At 38.1% G+C, this 14,002-nt stretch overlaps 1 protein-coding gene across 1 annotated transcript; it reads left to right on the top strand.

Annotated features, from left to right (window-relative positions):
• Positions 1-4,094: 4,094 nt before the first annotated feature.
• Positions 4,095-4,844, top strand: LOC132266360 (uncharacterized). The gene is made up of 2 exons (XM_059767215.1): positions 4,095-4,435; positions 4,574-4,844. The coding sequence occupies exons 1-2, from the start codon at positions 4,095-4,097 to the stop codon at positions 4,842-4,844; spliced, it is 612 nt and encodes a 203-aa protein (XP_059623198.1).
• Positions 4,845-14,002: the final 9,158 nt, after the last annotated feature.

Here is a 14,002-nt window from a genome sequence, read left to right as displayed (position 1 = left end):
ACTTATATTGATATATATGAACCGGTATGGGACGGTGTCATATTAGGGATGACTTAATTCAAAACACTAAGACCTACCTATATTAGGAATGGATTAGTTCAAAACACTAAGTCCTACCTAATTTGGATTAAGGTATGGATTAACCATAAAGGTTAAGTCCATCACCTACTTGTGTCATGTCAATCAAATAAATTGAATGACCTATTATGGTTTCAGGATGGATTTGTTATACATATATCAGACCACTATACAGATGGATGATATTTTGTATGAGGAGTACGGACTTTATATATGTATTATATGTACCATGGTATGAGCTTGAGTCTCAGGACCATGGTTAGGGCGCGTATATCACCTAGGATGGATAACTGGACATAGGTGTTGTTCCCTGGTAGGTCTAGGTACTCATGCCCACCTTCGGGTGCGTATTCGCATGTTGCCTTCTATGTAGGCTGAGACAGACCTACTGGACTAGCGAGCGTCCTATAGTGTGTGCTATATATACATATATGGACTACTCTAGATATTGTTGAGTCTTTCTAGGATGTATCTGCGTATCGGATTACTGTTTGGATCGTAGTAGATCAGGACTTGCATGTGGGCCTGACCTACTCCTTTATTTTTCAGGTGCTTGGTAGTTCCAGAATTAAAGGTTGATCGTGTAAAGCAGATACAAACTTCCATTCCACCGACTACGTAGGACCACTCTCTATGTTTAGCTTTATGTTTTATTTCCAGTTCGAGACTTTATTAGGGGTCCTCTAGAAGGATTCCCGAGTTGTATGGATTGGTGGTTTTGGATGATTGGATTTAAAATATTTATAATTCAAGGGTTATTAATTTAGTTTCTTCTAGCTATTTAATTTTATTTCTTATTTCACTTTGTATTCCGTGTTCGTTTTAACATATTAATTGTTTGATAACCTTCGGGTTTGGGTCCAGGCCTGATCAACCCGTGTCCCGGATCCGAGGGGTATCACATGGTTCTTCCTTTGTTTTTTGAGCCTCAGCCAAATCAGCCCAATTCAATGGAAGGAAATATAGTAGATACAAGTCCTCCCATGGAAAGCCCTGGACAGTCTAGTTCTTGGCCAATCATTATGGAACCAAATGATGGTATCTATATAGAAGAAGTTTTGGAAGAAGATGAAACTGAGTATCTCCATAAATTAAAGGGGGTTGTGATTGAAAAGAACAGCCCCACGAGGCCAAAGAAAATTGTGTTAGAAAAGCCACCATATGGCATGACTCAGCAGCTTAAACCTTTGTACATCAAGGTGCTAGTGGAAGGAAGGCCCTTGGCAAGAGTTTTGGTGGACAATGGTTCGGTATTGATTATTGTTCCAGTCAATGTTATGCGCATGCTTGGAAAGTCTCCTGAAGATATCATTCCAACTGATATGTTCATTAGTGGATTCACAGGAGGAATAGCGAAGACGCAAGGAATCCTACTGTTGGAACTAATGGTGGGAGATAGAACTTCCATCATAGCCTTCTTTGTTATTGAGTCTACAGTGGCCTATAATTTGCTCTTAGGCCGCGAATGGATTCACCCAAATTTTTTGCATTCCTTCTTTACTCCATTAAATGCTAATATTTTGGGATGGAGATGAGGTAAAAGTGGTGGAAGCTGATAGCCGGCCATTTGTGGCAAGGGTTTACCATGCAGATGCTGAGTTGTACAGTGAAGAATTCGTTCCAATCAAATTTATTGGAAATGATAGCAAGGGCCGTCCAAAGAAGGCCACCATGAGAAAAACTCTTACGGAAGAAGATGTAAGGGAGCTTTTCCAAGAAACACTAAGGCCAACAATTCTACCCAAGGCCGGTGTTCAGCACTACATTTCAAACAAAAGTTTTTATGGAAGAGAAACCTAAAGAAAATAGAATACTTGGCCAGGCGGTTAGCTGCTGCCTTGCCAGGTTGAAAGCATATCTAGCCGAACTACTGCTGGAAAGGGCTGCTGTTGCTGGTACTTCATTTTCAACCAATGTTTTGGAGATTATAGAAGATACTGAAGACAAGTTGGATGCTATCCAGCTAATAGACTTGAAGGCGGCGCCAACAAAGTTAGACTATCTCAAGGCTGAAGTACAAGATCCACTTTTGGAGGTTAATCTTGGAACAGAATAGGACCTTCGGCCTACCTACATCAGTAAGCTTTTGGAACCAATCTTTAGAGAAGAATTGATTTCCTTACTTGAAGAATATAAAGATTGCTTTGCATGGACGTATGAGGAAATGCTTGGATTTTCCAGAGAGTTGGTAGAGCATAAGTTGCCAATTAAGGAGGGTTTTAAGCCTTTCAAGTAGCCTCCAAGAAGGATGTCCCAAGAAGTTGTTCTAAAGGTCAAAGAAGAGATAGAAAGGCTACACAAGGCTGGTTTTATAAGAACCGCCAGGTATGTTGACTGGATTTCCAAAATAGTTCCAGTTATTAAGAAAAATGGCAAGCTAAGGGTATGTGTGGATTTCCGGAATATCAATCTTGCAACTCCAAAAGATGAATACCCCATGCCTGTTGCTGACCAATTAGTATATTCTGCTACCAAGAATGAAATTCTTTCATTCATGGATGGGCATTCCGGATACAACCAGATTTATATTGCGGAAGAAGACATTGCCAAGACGGCTTTCAGATGTCCAGGATTTATTGGGACCTTTGAATGGGTTGTCATGCCATTTGGATTGAAGAATGCTGGAGTAACAAATCAAAGGGCCATGAATGCCATTTTCTATGACATGATTGGTCATTTCTTGGAAGTCTACATTGATGACGTAATTATCAAATCCTCGGCCAAGGCTCAACATCTTGATAATTTAAAGATGGCTTTTGAAAGAATGAGGCAGCACAAGTTGAAGATGAATCCTTTAAAGTATGCCTTTGGGTTTCAGCTGGAACTTCCTGGGTTTTCTAGTCCACCAAAGAGGTATTGAGGTAGACTAAAATAAAGTAAAGGCAATTATTGAAGCAAAGCCACCGGCCATTAAGAAAGAACTACAAAGGTTTCTTGGACAGGTTGGATATTTGAGGAGATTCATTGCCAACCATGCTGGAAAGACTCATGCTTTCTCCCCATTGTTGAAATTGAAAGGTGCTGAGGAGTTTAAGTGGACGGAACAGCACCAGCAAGCCTTTGAAGGTTTAAAAAGCTATTTGGTCAACCCTCCAATGATGATGCCTCCAATTAAGAAGCGGCTTCTAAGATTATTCTTATCGGCCGCTGATGAATCTATTGGAACTCTTTTAGCTCAGAACAATGAATGGGGAAAGGAACAAGCCATCTATTATCTAAGTAGGGTGCTCACTCCAGTGGAATGTAGGTACACTTCCATTGAAAAGTTGTGCATTTCCTTATACTATACGGTTATGAAGTTAATAACCTATATGTTGCCAGTGGCTGTGTATATCAATTCTCAAACAAATTTGATTAAGTATATGCTTTCAAGGCCTTTGATCACTGGACGTATTGGAAAGTGGTCATTGGCCTTAATAGAGTTTTCCTTCAAGTATATTCCACAAAAGGCAGTCAAAGGAAGGGTGGTGGCAGAATTTCTAGCAGACCATCCTTCCACCAAGATTGATTCAGAAATATGTGGTGAGGTGAATAATCTCTACCTTGATTATACACCTTGGACTCTCATGTTTGATGGATCAAGCACTCATGATGGAGGAGGAGCTGGAATAGTCATCATTTCACCAAAGGGGAGAAAAACCGCATTTTCTTTCTTCTTGGATTTCAAGTGTACAAATAAACAAGCTGAGTATGAGGCGCTAATTATTGGGCTGGAAATCCTATTGGAGCTAAAAGTGGAGAAGGTCCAGATTATTTGAGATTCAAATTTGATACTCAGCCAACTTTCTGAAGAATATAAGAGTCTTAATTGGCATTTGAGGCCTTTCCATTCTTTGGCTTTGGAATTACTTTGCCAATTTGATGAATTCCAACTCAAATATTGGCCAAATCATTTGAAATGGGAGGCTGATGATTTAGTACAGCTAGCTTCCAGAGTGAAGGTCCCACCAGGTGTAGAAGAAACTTTAATCACAATCAAAAGAAGGACTCTTCCTTCTATAGAGTCACGGTATGAGATGGCAGGTCATTTCCAAGCTGATGAGCCAGAAAGGATCAAGCCTGCAAAGAAAGCATGGGAGATTTTCAATGTTGATATAGATGGCTTAGACTTGGAACATTGGAGAACACCAATCATCCATTTTTTGCAGGAGCCTAGTACCAACATGGATAAGAGAATTCAACTTTTGGCACCTCATTATATTTTGATTGATGGAGATCTCTATAAAAAGAGTAAAGAAGATGGACTTTTGCTCAGATGCCTCGGCAGGGATGAATCTATGAGAGTAATGGCAGAATCGCACCTTGGAATATGCGGAGCACACCAAGCTGGAATCAAGATGAGGTGGCTTCTTAGAAGGTACAGTTATTATTAGAAAGGCATATTAAAAGACTGCATAGAGTTTGCAAAAACCTGCATTGCATGTCAAGAACATGGCCCGCTCCAGAGAGTTCCAGCTATAAACATGCAGCCAATAGTAAAAATATGGCCATTCAGAGGGTGGGCTTTAGACTTCATTGGAAAGTTAAGGCCACCATCTGCAGATGGTCACACTTATATGGTAGTTGCAATAGATTATTTCACCAAGTGGGTGGAGGTCATTCCATTAAAGACTTGTGAGCAACCAACAGTCATTAGTTTCATCAAGAAGCACATTATACACAGATTTGGGATTCCAGAGACTCTCACCACAGATAGAAGCCTTTCTTTCATTGGAAGTGAGGTCATTGACTATTGTGCTGAATGTTGTGATACCCCTCGGATCTGAGACACGGGTTGATCAGGCCCAAGCCCAAACCCGAGGGAAATATCAAACAATTAATATTTTATAATCGAACACAGATGACAAAATGAAATAAGAAATAAAATTTAAGCTGAAAGAAACTAAATATAAATCCTTTAAAAATTGAATACTGAAATCTGACAATCCAACTCCATAAGTTTAACAACTCGGGAATCCAACTTTAGTGGACCCCTAATAAAAATCCAAACTGAAATAAAACAACTAAAAGAACATCCTGATATAAGCTATGGAGAGAAATCCTACATCGTCGGTAGAGTGAGTAGAAACCTCTGCTTAGCACGAACACGTCTAAGTCTGGAACTGTCGTGTACCTGAAAAAATAGAAGTGGGTCAGGTCCACGCGCAAGTTCCATACTACTACAATCCAAATAGAGGCCCGATACGCATGTACATCCTAAACAATTCAATAATAGCTAATAGTCCATAAATATATATATAGTCACACTAAAGGACTCTCACTGGACTACAGGCCGGTCTTAACCTGAATAGAGGTAACATGCTAAAACGCACACGAAGTGGGCATGTGTACCTAAACCTAAACATGGTACACCTCCAACCATCGTATCCAGCTATGCATCCCAATGCATATACACTCCCTAACCGTCGATCCTGAGACTCAAGTTCATATCGAGGTACTATAACAATATATTTAAAATCCGTCCAGAATCCCTAGTAGTGCCGCTCAACTAGTTGTTGCCATGACACTACAATTTAATAGGACTTGACTTTTAGTTAATCCATTTCCAAATCCAGAGTAGGTAGGTTTTGGTATTTTGAATCCAAACCGTCCCTAGTATGCCACCGTCTGTGATACCCCTCGGATCCGAGACACGGGTTGATCAGGCCCAGGCCCAAACCCGAGGGAATATCAAAACAATTAAAGTATTTTAAAGTGAACACAGATGACAAAATGAAATAATAAAGATGGAAGTAAAACTAAAAGAACATTTAATAATAATAAAACCCTCCATGTATAACTGAAAATTGAAACTCCAATCCTCCAAAACTTCAAGGTTACAACTTGGGAATCCACTGATGGACCCCTAACCAAAAGTTCAACTGAAACTGAAAACTAAAAATAGATAATGCTAGAAACATCGAGAGAAGTCCTACGTAATCAGATGAAGGTGAGACTGTCCTCGACAAGCATGATCAAGCTCTAAGGCTGGAACCGTCTTGTACCTGAAAAGAATAATGAAGGAGTGGGTCATACCCACAAGCAAGTTCTAATCTAACTGCAATCCATACAGTGACCCGATACACAGATACACCGTAGACACCTCACAATATCTATCTAATCCATACGTATAAATATATCCACACTAAGGGACATTCACTAGTCTATAATAGGGGTCTCAACCTGAATAGAAGGCAACATGCGAATACGCACCCAAAGGTGGGCATGAGCACCTAAACCTAACAGGGTACACCTTAACCTATTATAACCAATTACGCATCCACTGCATATACGCACCCTAACCAACGAGTCTGAGACTCAAGCTCAGCTCGTGGTACCATAAACATATATATAAAGTCCGTCCAAATCTAGGGTATGTAGTTCAAATATTTAATAAACTGACATACAACAAACCAACTGGTTAGACACTCAACTTATTCAGTTGATGTGACTGAACCACCGTCCATTAATCTAGGAAGTCGTCCAACTTGGTTACAGCTGATCTGACTTAGTCACAATTAGGATTCGATATCTTTCAATCCATTCCATTAATCCATTAGGTTAGGTTTATGCGTTTTGAGCTAAACCGTCCCTAGTATGACACCGTCCCATACCGGTACATACAATCCTCCATATCCATGTAAATTACAACATATATAACAGTTCAATAATTTACAGACCAAAAACCACCATCCAAATAATTGCAGAAAAATATTTAAAGTTTCAGCAATTTAAATCCAAGCATTTAACCATATAGTTGCAGGAGACGATTTAATAAATCAACAACTAACATCTAGAGCATGCATAGACCAAATTTAATATGTCAGGGACTTTATCATGCATATGAATAGGTTAAATAATCCTATTAATATCCAATAAATTGCTAAAACAATTTCAGAAGATTGTTTAATGTTTCAGCAATTTAAATCCAAGCATTAACCATATAGTTGCAGGAAACGATTTAATAATTCAGCAACTAGCCTCCTAAGCATGCATAGATCAAAATTAATAATTAAATGACCTTATCATGCATTTGAATGCATTCTAAAACAAGTTTTATAAACACATTATATTCCATCAAATTGCTGAAATTTAATTCAACAATTAATTTATCTTCCATTTGTTAACAACATAGGAAGTGCCTTAATTTTTACACTGTTTGTCCCGACAATTTAGAATTAAACCTTAATCAATTTAAGGTCCTAATAACACCCAAATTCAGCCTTCTAATCTCTCTGTGGAACCCCAGACCCAACAGATTAAATCCCATGCTCCAATAGTAAAACACAGTACGCAGAAAACTAAAAAAAAATTAAAACAAAACATAAAATGAAAAGGGAGCTTGCTCCAAATTTTGGGAGCAGGCTCTTTCAGCCTAGAGCCGGCTCTAGGATTCCTTAGAGCCAGCTCTACTTGTTGTGGGAGCCGGCTCCCACTTTTATGGAGCCGGCTCTCACCTCCTTTGAGAGCCTTCAGTCCCCGGTGCTTCATTTCAGCTTTTGTGCTCCTTCTCCGGCTTATTCCTATCACTCTGTTAGTTTTTAAAACTAATCTTAGGTGTCATATTAATACCCAGTAGCATCCCAATGGCTTGATAACAACAATTAAAATCAATTACAGAGATTAAATTTGCTACCGAACTAACCCGCGTTAGGAACAAAACTGAAACTATAATTCTATTCCAACCTCTCTGTTCCTCTTCACAAACTAATCTTAGGAGTCTTATATCATCCCATTAACATCCCCAGGGTTTGTTTACACAAGATAAAAGCAAGAATCGTAACTAAAATCTCAACATATTTTAATATGCTTTAATGAATACAATGCAAACAGATCATCAACAAGCATACATTAAACACATAAGTTTCAATTACAAATTAGTTAATCCCTAGAGACTATCTAGGTGCACAGAACACGAGCCAAAGGAAAAGAGGAAGATAAGAACTTGCCTGCAGTTTTGGACTCAAAACTTTGTCGCCGTTTTCCTAACTTCCGGCAACCACTGACTACCTTCTAACCTCCTCTGGTTCTGGTCTAATCCACCAAAATCCTCCTTTGGTACTCACTGTTCTTCTCCTTGACAATTCTTACAGTGCCTCCGTTCACAACCCTCAGTGCTAAGAACTTACTTCACGTTTATGTAATCTGAATTATGATTGTAAACCCTAGGCTAAAGCATAATGGTTGTATTTATAGGTTTAACTCTAAAATCCTAATCCTTGTAATTTTAGAGACAGAGCCCTAAACTTAATCCTAGTCGGCCCATAAACAAAACCTATGATTAAATTCTATGTTGATGCCCAAAAGAAACTGTGAGTCAATTTATGAATTTAAAACTCACGTAACTTAATTTTAACATTACAAGAATTAAAGTAAGTTAATTTCCTAAGTTTAAAACAGTGAATTACAAATAATACAATTAATAATTTACGAAAATAGACACAACAATTAAGAATTTAAATAAACCAAATAATGCACATAAAACCAATTTAATTCAAATTTCAAATAACCAATTAAACAAATGAAAAACAATAAAATAAATAAAAATGCGATAAAGACAATAAAATAAATAAAAAATGCAATACAATAAATATTAAAAATGCCGAGACTATCCTTTTAAAATTAGGGGTATTACACCGTCCCATACCGGTGCATACTCCAACCATCCAGCAGTTGATAGAACATACACTTAAGGTAAATATCATCTAAATCCATGCTTCCAACAATTGATACTAACAGTGATAATAATGAAAGCATCAAAATAGAATTTCAGTATTTTCATAAACACACTTAATGTATAGTGTTTCATAAAATCCGGTATAGTGCTAAGTTTAAATCTTAATAGCACACAACATCCAACAGTTGATATTACAGTCAGTTAAGATAACCATCAACTAGATCCATTCCTCCAGCTATTGATACTAGCAGTGATAAGATAAGTATCAACAACAGCACCACAATATATATATAAACATGCTTAGTTTAGGTTAATTTACAAAATCCCATTAGTGCTAAGTTTAAGAATTAATAACCTTCAACACTAACATATCCTAGACAAGTATAATTCAAATACATACTCATGATATAGAATTAAACATGTTCCAATTATATCATCCGTCTCACAAGATTACCATTTCAGAGAGAATTAAACACTACTAGCCTCACAGATTTAAACACAGTATAACTACCTGATTAAGTCCCTACTGTCCAAGCTATTCTAAGCAAGTAGAGTTAATTAACCCCACATCTGAAGCTTTAATCTAACCATAGCCACCAATTAGACCTTCCATATTCAATTCTGCACTCAACTGAAAACTCCAGGATCAACTACTGCATGCAAAACTGACTGGAGAATGAAGAAAAAATTAAAAACACAGCAAGGAGACGTCTCCAAAAAGTGGAGCCGCCTTCTTTAGGCCTTGGAGCCGGCTCCCATACTTGGGAGCTGCCTCCACATCAAAGGGAGCCGGCTCTCTCCAAGGGAGAGCCGGCTCTCCCCCTCTCTGCCTAGTCTCTTTGCCTTTGTCTCCGTTTTACGCCTCTGCTATTTCACCGCCATGACTTCTAGAGGCTGTAACCCAATCCCAGTACATTCCCAGTCTATGCTTAAGTCTAGTTTACATTACATAATGGCTTTAAATAAAGATTCATGCAAGCAACCATCATATTTTAACCGTTTTACAAAGCATAAAAACATATTGATAAATTACAGTTTAAGCACGAACAGAGAATGTTTTAAATTGATTCCATTAATCCTAAAACTATTTAAGAATGCAAAGAACACGAAGCCTAAGGGAGAGAGTAAGGATAAAACTTGCCTTACACCGATGTCCGTCTATAATCTCCGGCGAATCCTCTGTTTCTTCACTTGGTTGTTTCCCCAGACGTCTCCAAACTATCTGTGTCTTACTATGGCGTAATATACTTCTAAAACCCAAGGCAGACACCGTAGATGAGTATTTATAGGCCACACAAATCCTAGGCTCCCTTAAACCCTAATTGGATTTACTCAGCCCATAGAGAAAACTAGGTTAAATTCAATGTCGGCTGTGAACTATAACCCTAATGTATAACTATCTGTGTGCAACCTTCCCTATAGTCACGTTAAGACAGAAACTAATTTAAATTAGAAACTAATTAAATTTTATAAAACTAAATTCACTTAAACAAGTTAGTACCTAATATAATTAAACGAATAATTAAAACAATCAATTAATTAGAACAAAATAATTAAGTAATTAATACAATTAAAAATACAATGAAAGCAATAATTAAAACAATTAACTAAAACAATCCCAATTACATCAAAGAAACAACACATATACACTTAAACAATTAAAAATTGAAATTTAAACAATAAAATAAATACCAAGACTATCCCTTTGAAATTAGGGGTATTACAAATGTGGCGTTCAAGTAATCAGTTCTACTCCATATTTTGCCCAAGCAAATGGACAGGCAGAAGCTTCCAACAAAGTGATTTTTAACATCCTTGAAAAGATGATTGAGAATCATCTAAGGGAGTGGCATCACCTACTTTCTGAGGCTGGCTTACAGGAATTCAAAAAGGTCAAGTACGGGTGTCACACCATATATGCTTACATATGGACATGATACCGTTCTTCCAATGGAAATGACCATTAGGTCTGCAAGGGTGGCTTTCCAAAATAAGCTAACTCCAGTAGAGTACAACTAGGCCATGTTGGTGGAATTGGAAGACCTTGATGAAGTCCGTTTTAATGCCTTGTACCATATTATTGCTCAAAAGAAGAGAGTTATGCGGGCATATAACAAGAAGGTTAAGGCAAAGACATTTATTGAAGGGGACTTGGTATGGCAAGTCAAATTTTCAGCTGGGTTAAAACCTTGGAATATGGAAAATGGACACCTAACTGGGATGGTCCTTGGTGGAAAAAGTCCTTGGAAAAGGGCCTTATCGGTTGATGGATATAGATGGAGGGTCCCATAAACACCCAGTAAATGGTGTGTACTTGAAAGAGTATCACCCTTCCATCTATGAAGACTGGAAAGCTACAGTCATTCTACCAGTCACATAATGTGGCTGGTAATCCTTTCCAAGTAAACCAGAAAGTTGGAAAGGAGGCATGTTGGCCATACTTTGGCCATTATGGTAGTCAAGATAAAACGAAGGAAAAATTTATTCCAAGAAGTGGCTAAGTACTTGGAAAAGTACATTGGCTAAAGTTATGAAGTGGACTTAGTTGTATTTCCAATATTTGCTAATTTCCAAAGACTTCAGTACGAAAGCGGCTACATTACATGGTCCAGGTTTCGTCCAAACTGGAAATCGTTCGTCTTGTTTGTATATACATGTATTTCCATTATGGCAATTTCTTTTATTTCTCTGAATTTCTTGGTTGTGGAAAGCCATTTTATGGCTATGCCTTATTGTTAATTTATGTGAAGGAATCTTCCAGTTTCAGTAACTTAGACATTTCTTTTCATATAAACGGTGAAAGGGGCACATGCGATGGATTGAGAAATAAAACATCAATCCATTAGATACTTAATTTCATTACAAAAGCCCAAAAATGGCCACTTAAACCTAGAGTTGGCCATACAAGTGATTCAAAAAAAGCAGTAGCTATTATTAATTTCCTGCCACCATCCATTACACCATAATTTCCAAAGCAACTACATAGAAATACCATCTGGGATCAAATAGAGGCAAGAGCACCTCCAAGTTCCATCCAAATTTTCCTTGCTTCACGAAGAGTGGCCAATGCTCTAACCTTAGCTTCTTCAAATTTGGGAAATTCATCAACTCATTTTTCCCATTCCTTCTTTAAAGGTTCAGATGCATTTACAAGGGCACTAGCTGTTTGGTCCAACTCAAATTCTTCACGTTCCACTTGTTCCAACTCTCTTTGAATCTTGGCCAGTTCTTCATTCAAGCTTTCTTTCTTGGCCATAAGCTTTTCAGCTTGTTCTTTGATTTCTGGGTAGGGTTCTAATAAGAGTTGGAAATCTTCGAGAGCTTTATCTTTGAACTTGGCTTCCTTATCACATTCAGAAATTGCGGAAGTACTAGAGCTTACATGGGTGACGATGAATTGGAGTTGGTGTTGCAGTTTGGTTAAAGAAGCTTGGATGGATTCCGGAAATTCAGGGTGTTACTTGAGGGTTACTATAGTACTAGCCAAACTTTGGTGAAAAGATAACACATCTTCTACATCATGGGCAAGGTAAGACAATAATTTTCCTTTGGCCACAGTTATAGCATCATCTGAGGTTCATGGAAGCATGAGAACACTGGCGCTTGAGGTGGAAGTACTGGAAGATTTGGCGGCCTTAATCACTTTATAAAGATCGGCCAAAGCCGGAAGAGCTCTTCTTTGCACTATAAAGGAAGTTGAGGTAGACATAGAAGGAGTGGCCTGAAATGAGAGCAACTTTGTATTAGATATAAAGAAAGAAAGGAGGCAAAGTTTAAAAGTATGGAAGTTTGCCTCTGGAATGGAAGGAACTGGGCCTATAGAAGTTCTACCAGTTCTGGAAGGGATAGATACTCCAGTCGTAGAAGTTGGAATGGGCAGACTTTCTTCTTTTTTGCTGGTCAAACTTTCTATAATTGAAGCTTGAAGGGCTAAATCCTCTCATTGGGCAATTTGTTGGTCTAAATGGATATTCATGAAGTTGTGTCCCATGGAAGAGCCCTGTTAGTTAAAGTTAGAGGAAATTTACAAACATTTTTTTAGCAACGAAGTTGGAAAGAAGAGGGAATAGAGACTTACCAAAACAATTTCTTTATTTGGTTTTGGTTTTTTATACATTGGAGAGTCTCTAGGCTGTTGGAATTCTTCTATTTTTTCTAGATCAGTCATGATTTTTCTCTTTCCTTTTCCAACAATCTTTCCAGAAGGGCTGCGCATTTTAAGGGCTTTGCTAGAATGTTGAGTAGCGGTTTGACGCTTGGAAATACCAACTTCTTCATCAGAGGAATCTTCATTGAAAGAGGAGAATTGGGGTTGAAATTATTTTTTGACAATAGCTAGTCCCTGCAAGAGGAAATGTAAGTAAGGCACAAGAATCTAGATAAACTAAGTGCATTCACATTGAAATACCTGAGGAGTCTTTCCTTTTCCTTTTGCTTTGTACAAAGCATCTTCCTCTTCTTCCTGTATTTCCTCTTCAACTTCTTCTTCTTCCTCTTCGTCATCGCTTGAGGAAAGACTTTTAATACTTACGTCACCACTTTCGGCTATACCCTCAATCTTTCCAGTCACTATAGTAGCTTTCTCTCCACCTTCATCCTCCTCACTTTCTTCGAGTACTTCCTCTTCTCCATCTGAAATTTACCAAGTCTCAGTATATGGAAGATTGATGGATTTCATAAGGAAAGATAAAAAATGGAGTTTACAGTGAATACATTTATACCTGGAGATAAAGGTTTGAAAGAAGCTAGTATGGAATCACAGACATTTTTATGATTCTTTGTCCGGGTGGAAGAAACCATATATCGAATTCATTGGTGGATTGAGGCTTGCTGGTATTGTGACGGCCCAAGTTTTTCAACCCGGTACGCCAGTGATGAACCGGAAGATAACCCGATAATGGATCCGAAATGCGGAAGCAAAAGACAAAACAACGGTCTTTAGAGATACAATATGGCTCTAAGACACCATTATGACCCTCAACGAGGTCACGGAACCCAAAGGAATCAAATGGGGAAGCAACGTTTCAAAAATGAACAAGAATGAACCTAGGGGCAAAATTGTCATTTCCAACTTAAAAGTGGATGCCACCGAGCACACCATTGGAAAGACAACGAAAAATCAATGAACTTAAACTAAAAAATCGCTTGATTTGGAGTTCGGATGAAGAAGAAATGGCTAACGGAAGAAGAAGGGGCAAAACGGTCCAAAAGAGGCAACCCATGAACATCTAACCGGTTAGAAGGCCAAAAAAAGTGACAAAAATGCTG

The sequence above is a fragment of the Cornus florida genome, unplaced genomic scaffold, assembly GCF_030987335.1.
Source record: "Cornus florida cultivar Cherokee Brave unplaced genomic scaffold, ASM3098733v1 CherokeeBrave_3.0.0_Hap2_Chr07, whole genome shotgun sequence".
NCBI lineage: Eukaryota > Viridiplantae > Streptophyta > Magnoliopsida > Cornales > Cornaceae > Cornus > Cornus florida.
This window is presented reverse-complemented; position numbering and strand designations above follow the sequence as displayed.

Excerpts from the sequence above, each read along its gene's own strand:
- LOC132266360 (XM_059767215.1), top strand. The coding sequence starts at position 4,095 with ATGGCAGGTCATTTCCAAGCTGATGAGCCAGAAAGGATCAAGCCTGCA. Across the intron at positions 4,436-4,573 it reads ATGAGGTGGCTTCTTAGAAG|AGGGTGGGCTTTAGACTTCA; the intron begins GTACAGTTATTA and ends ATGGCCATTCAG.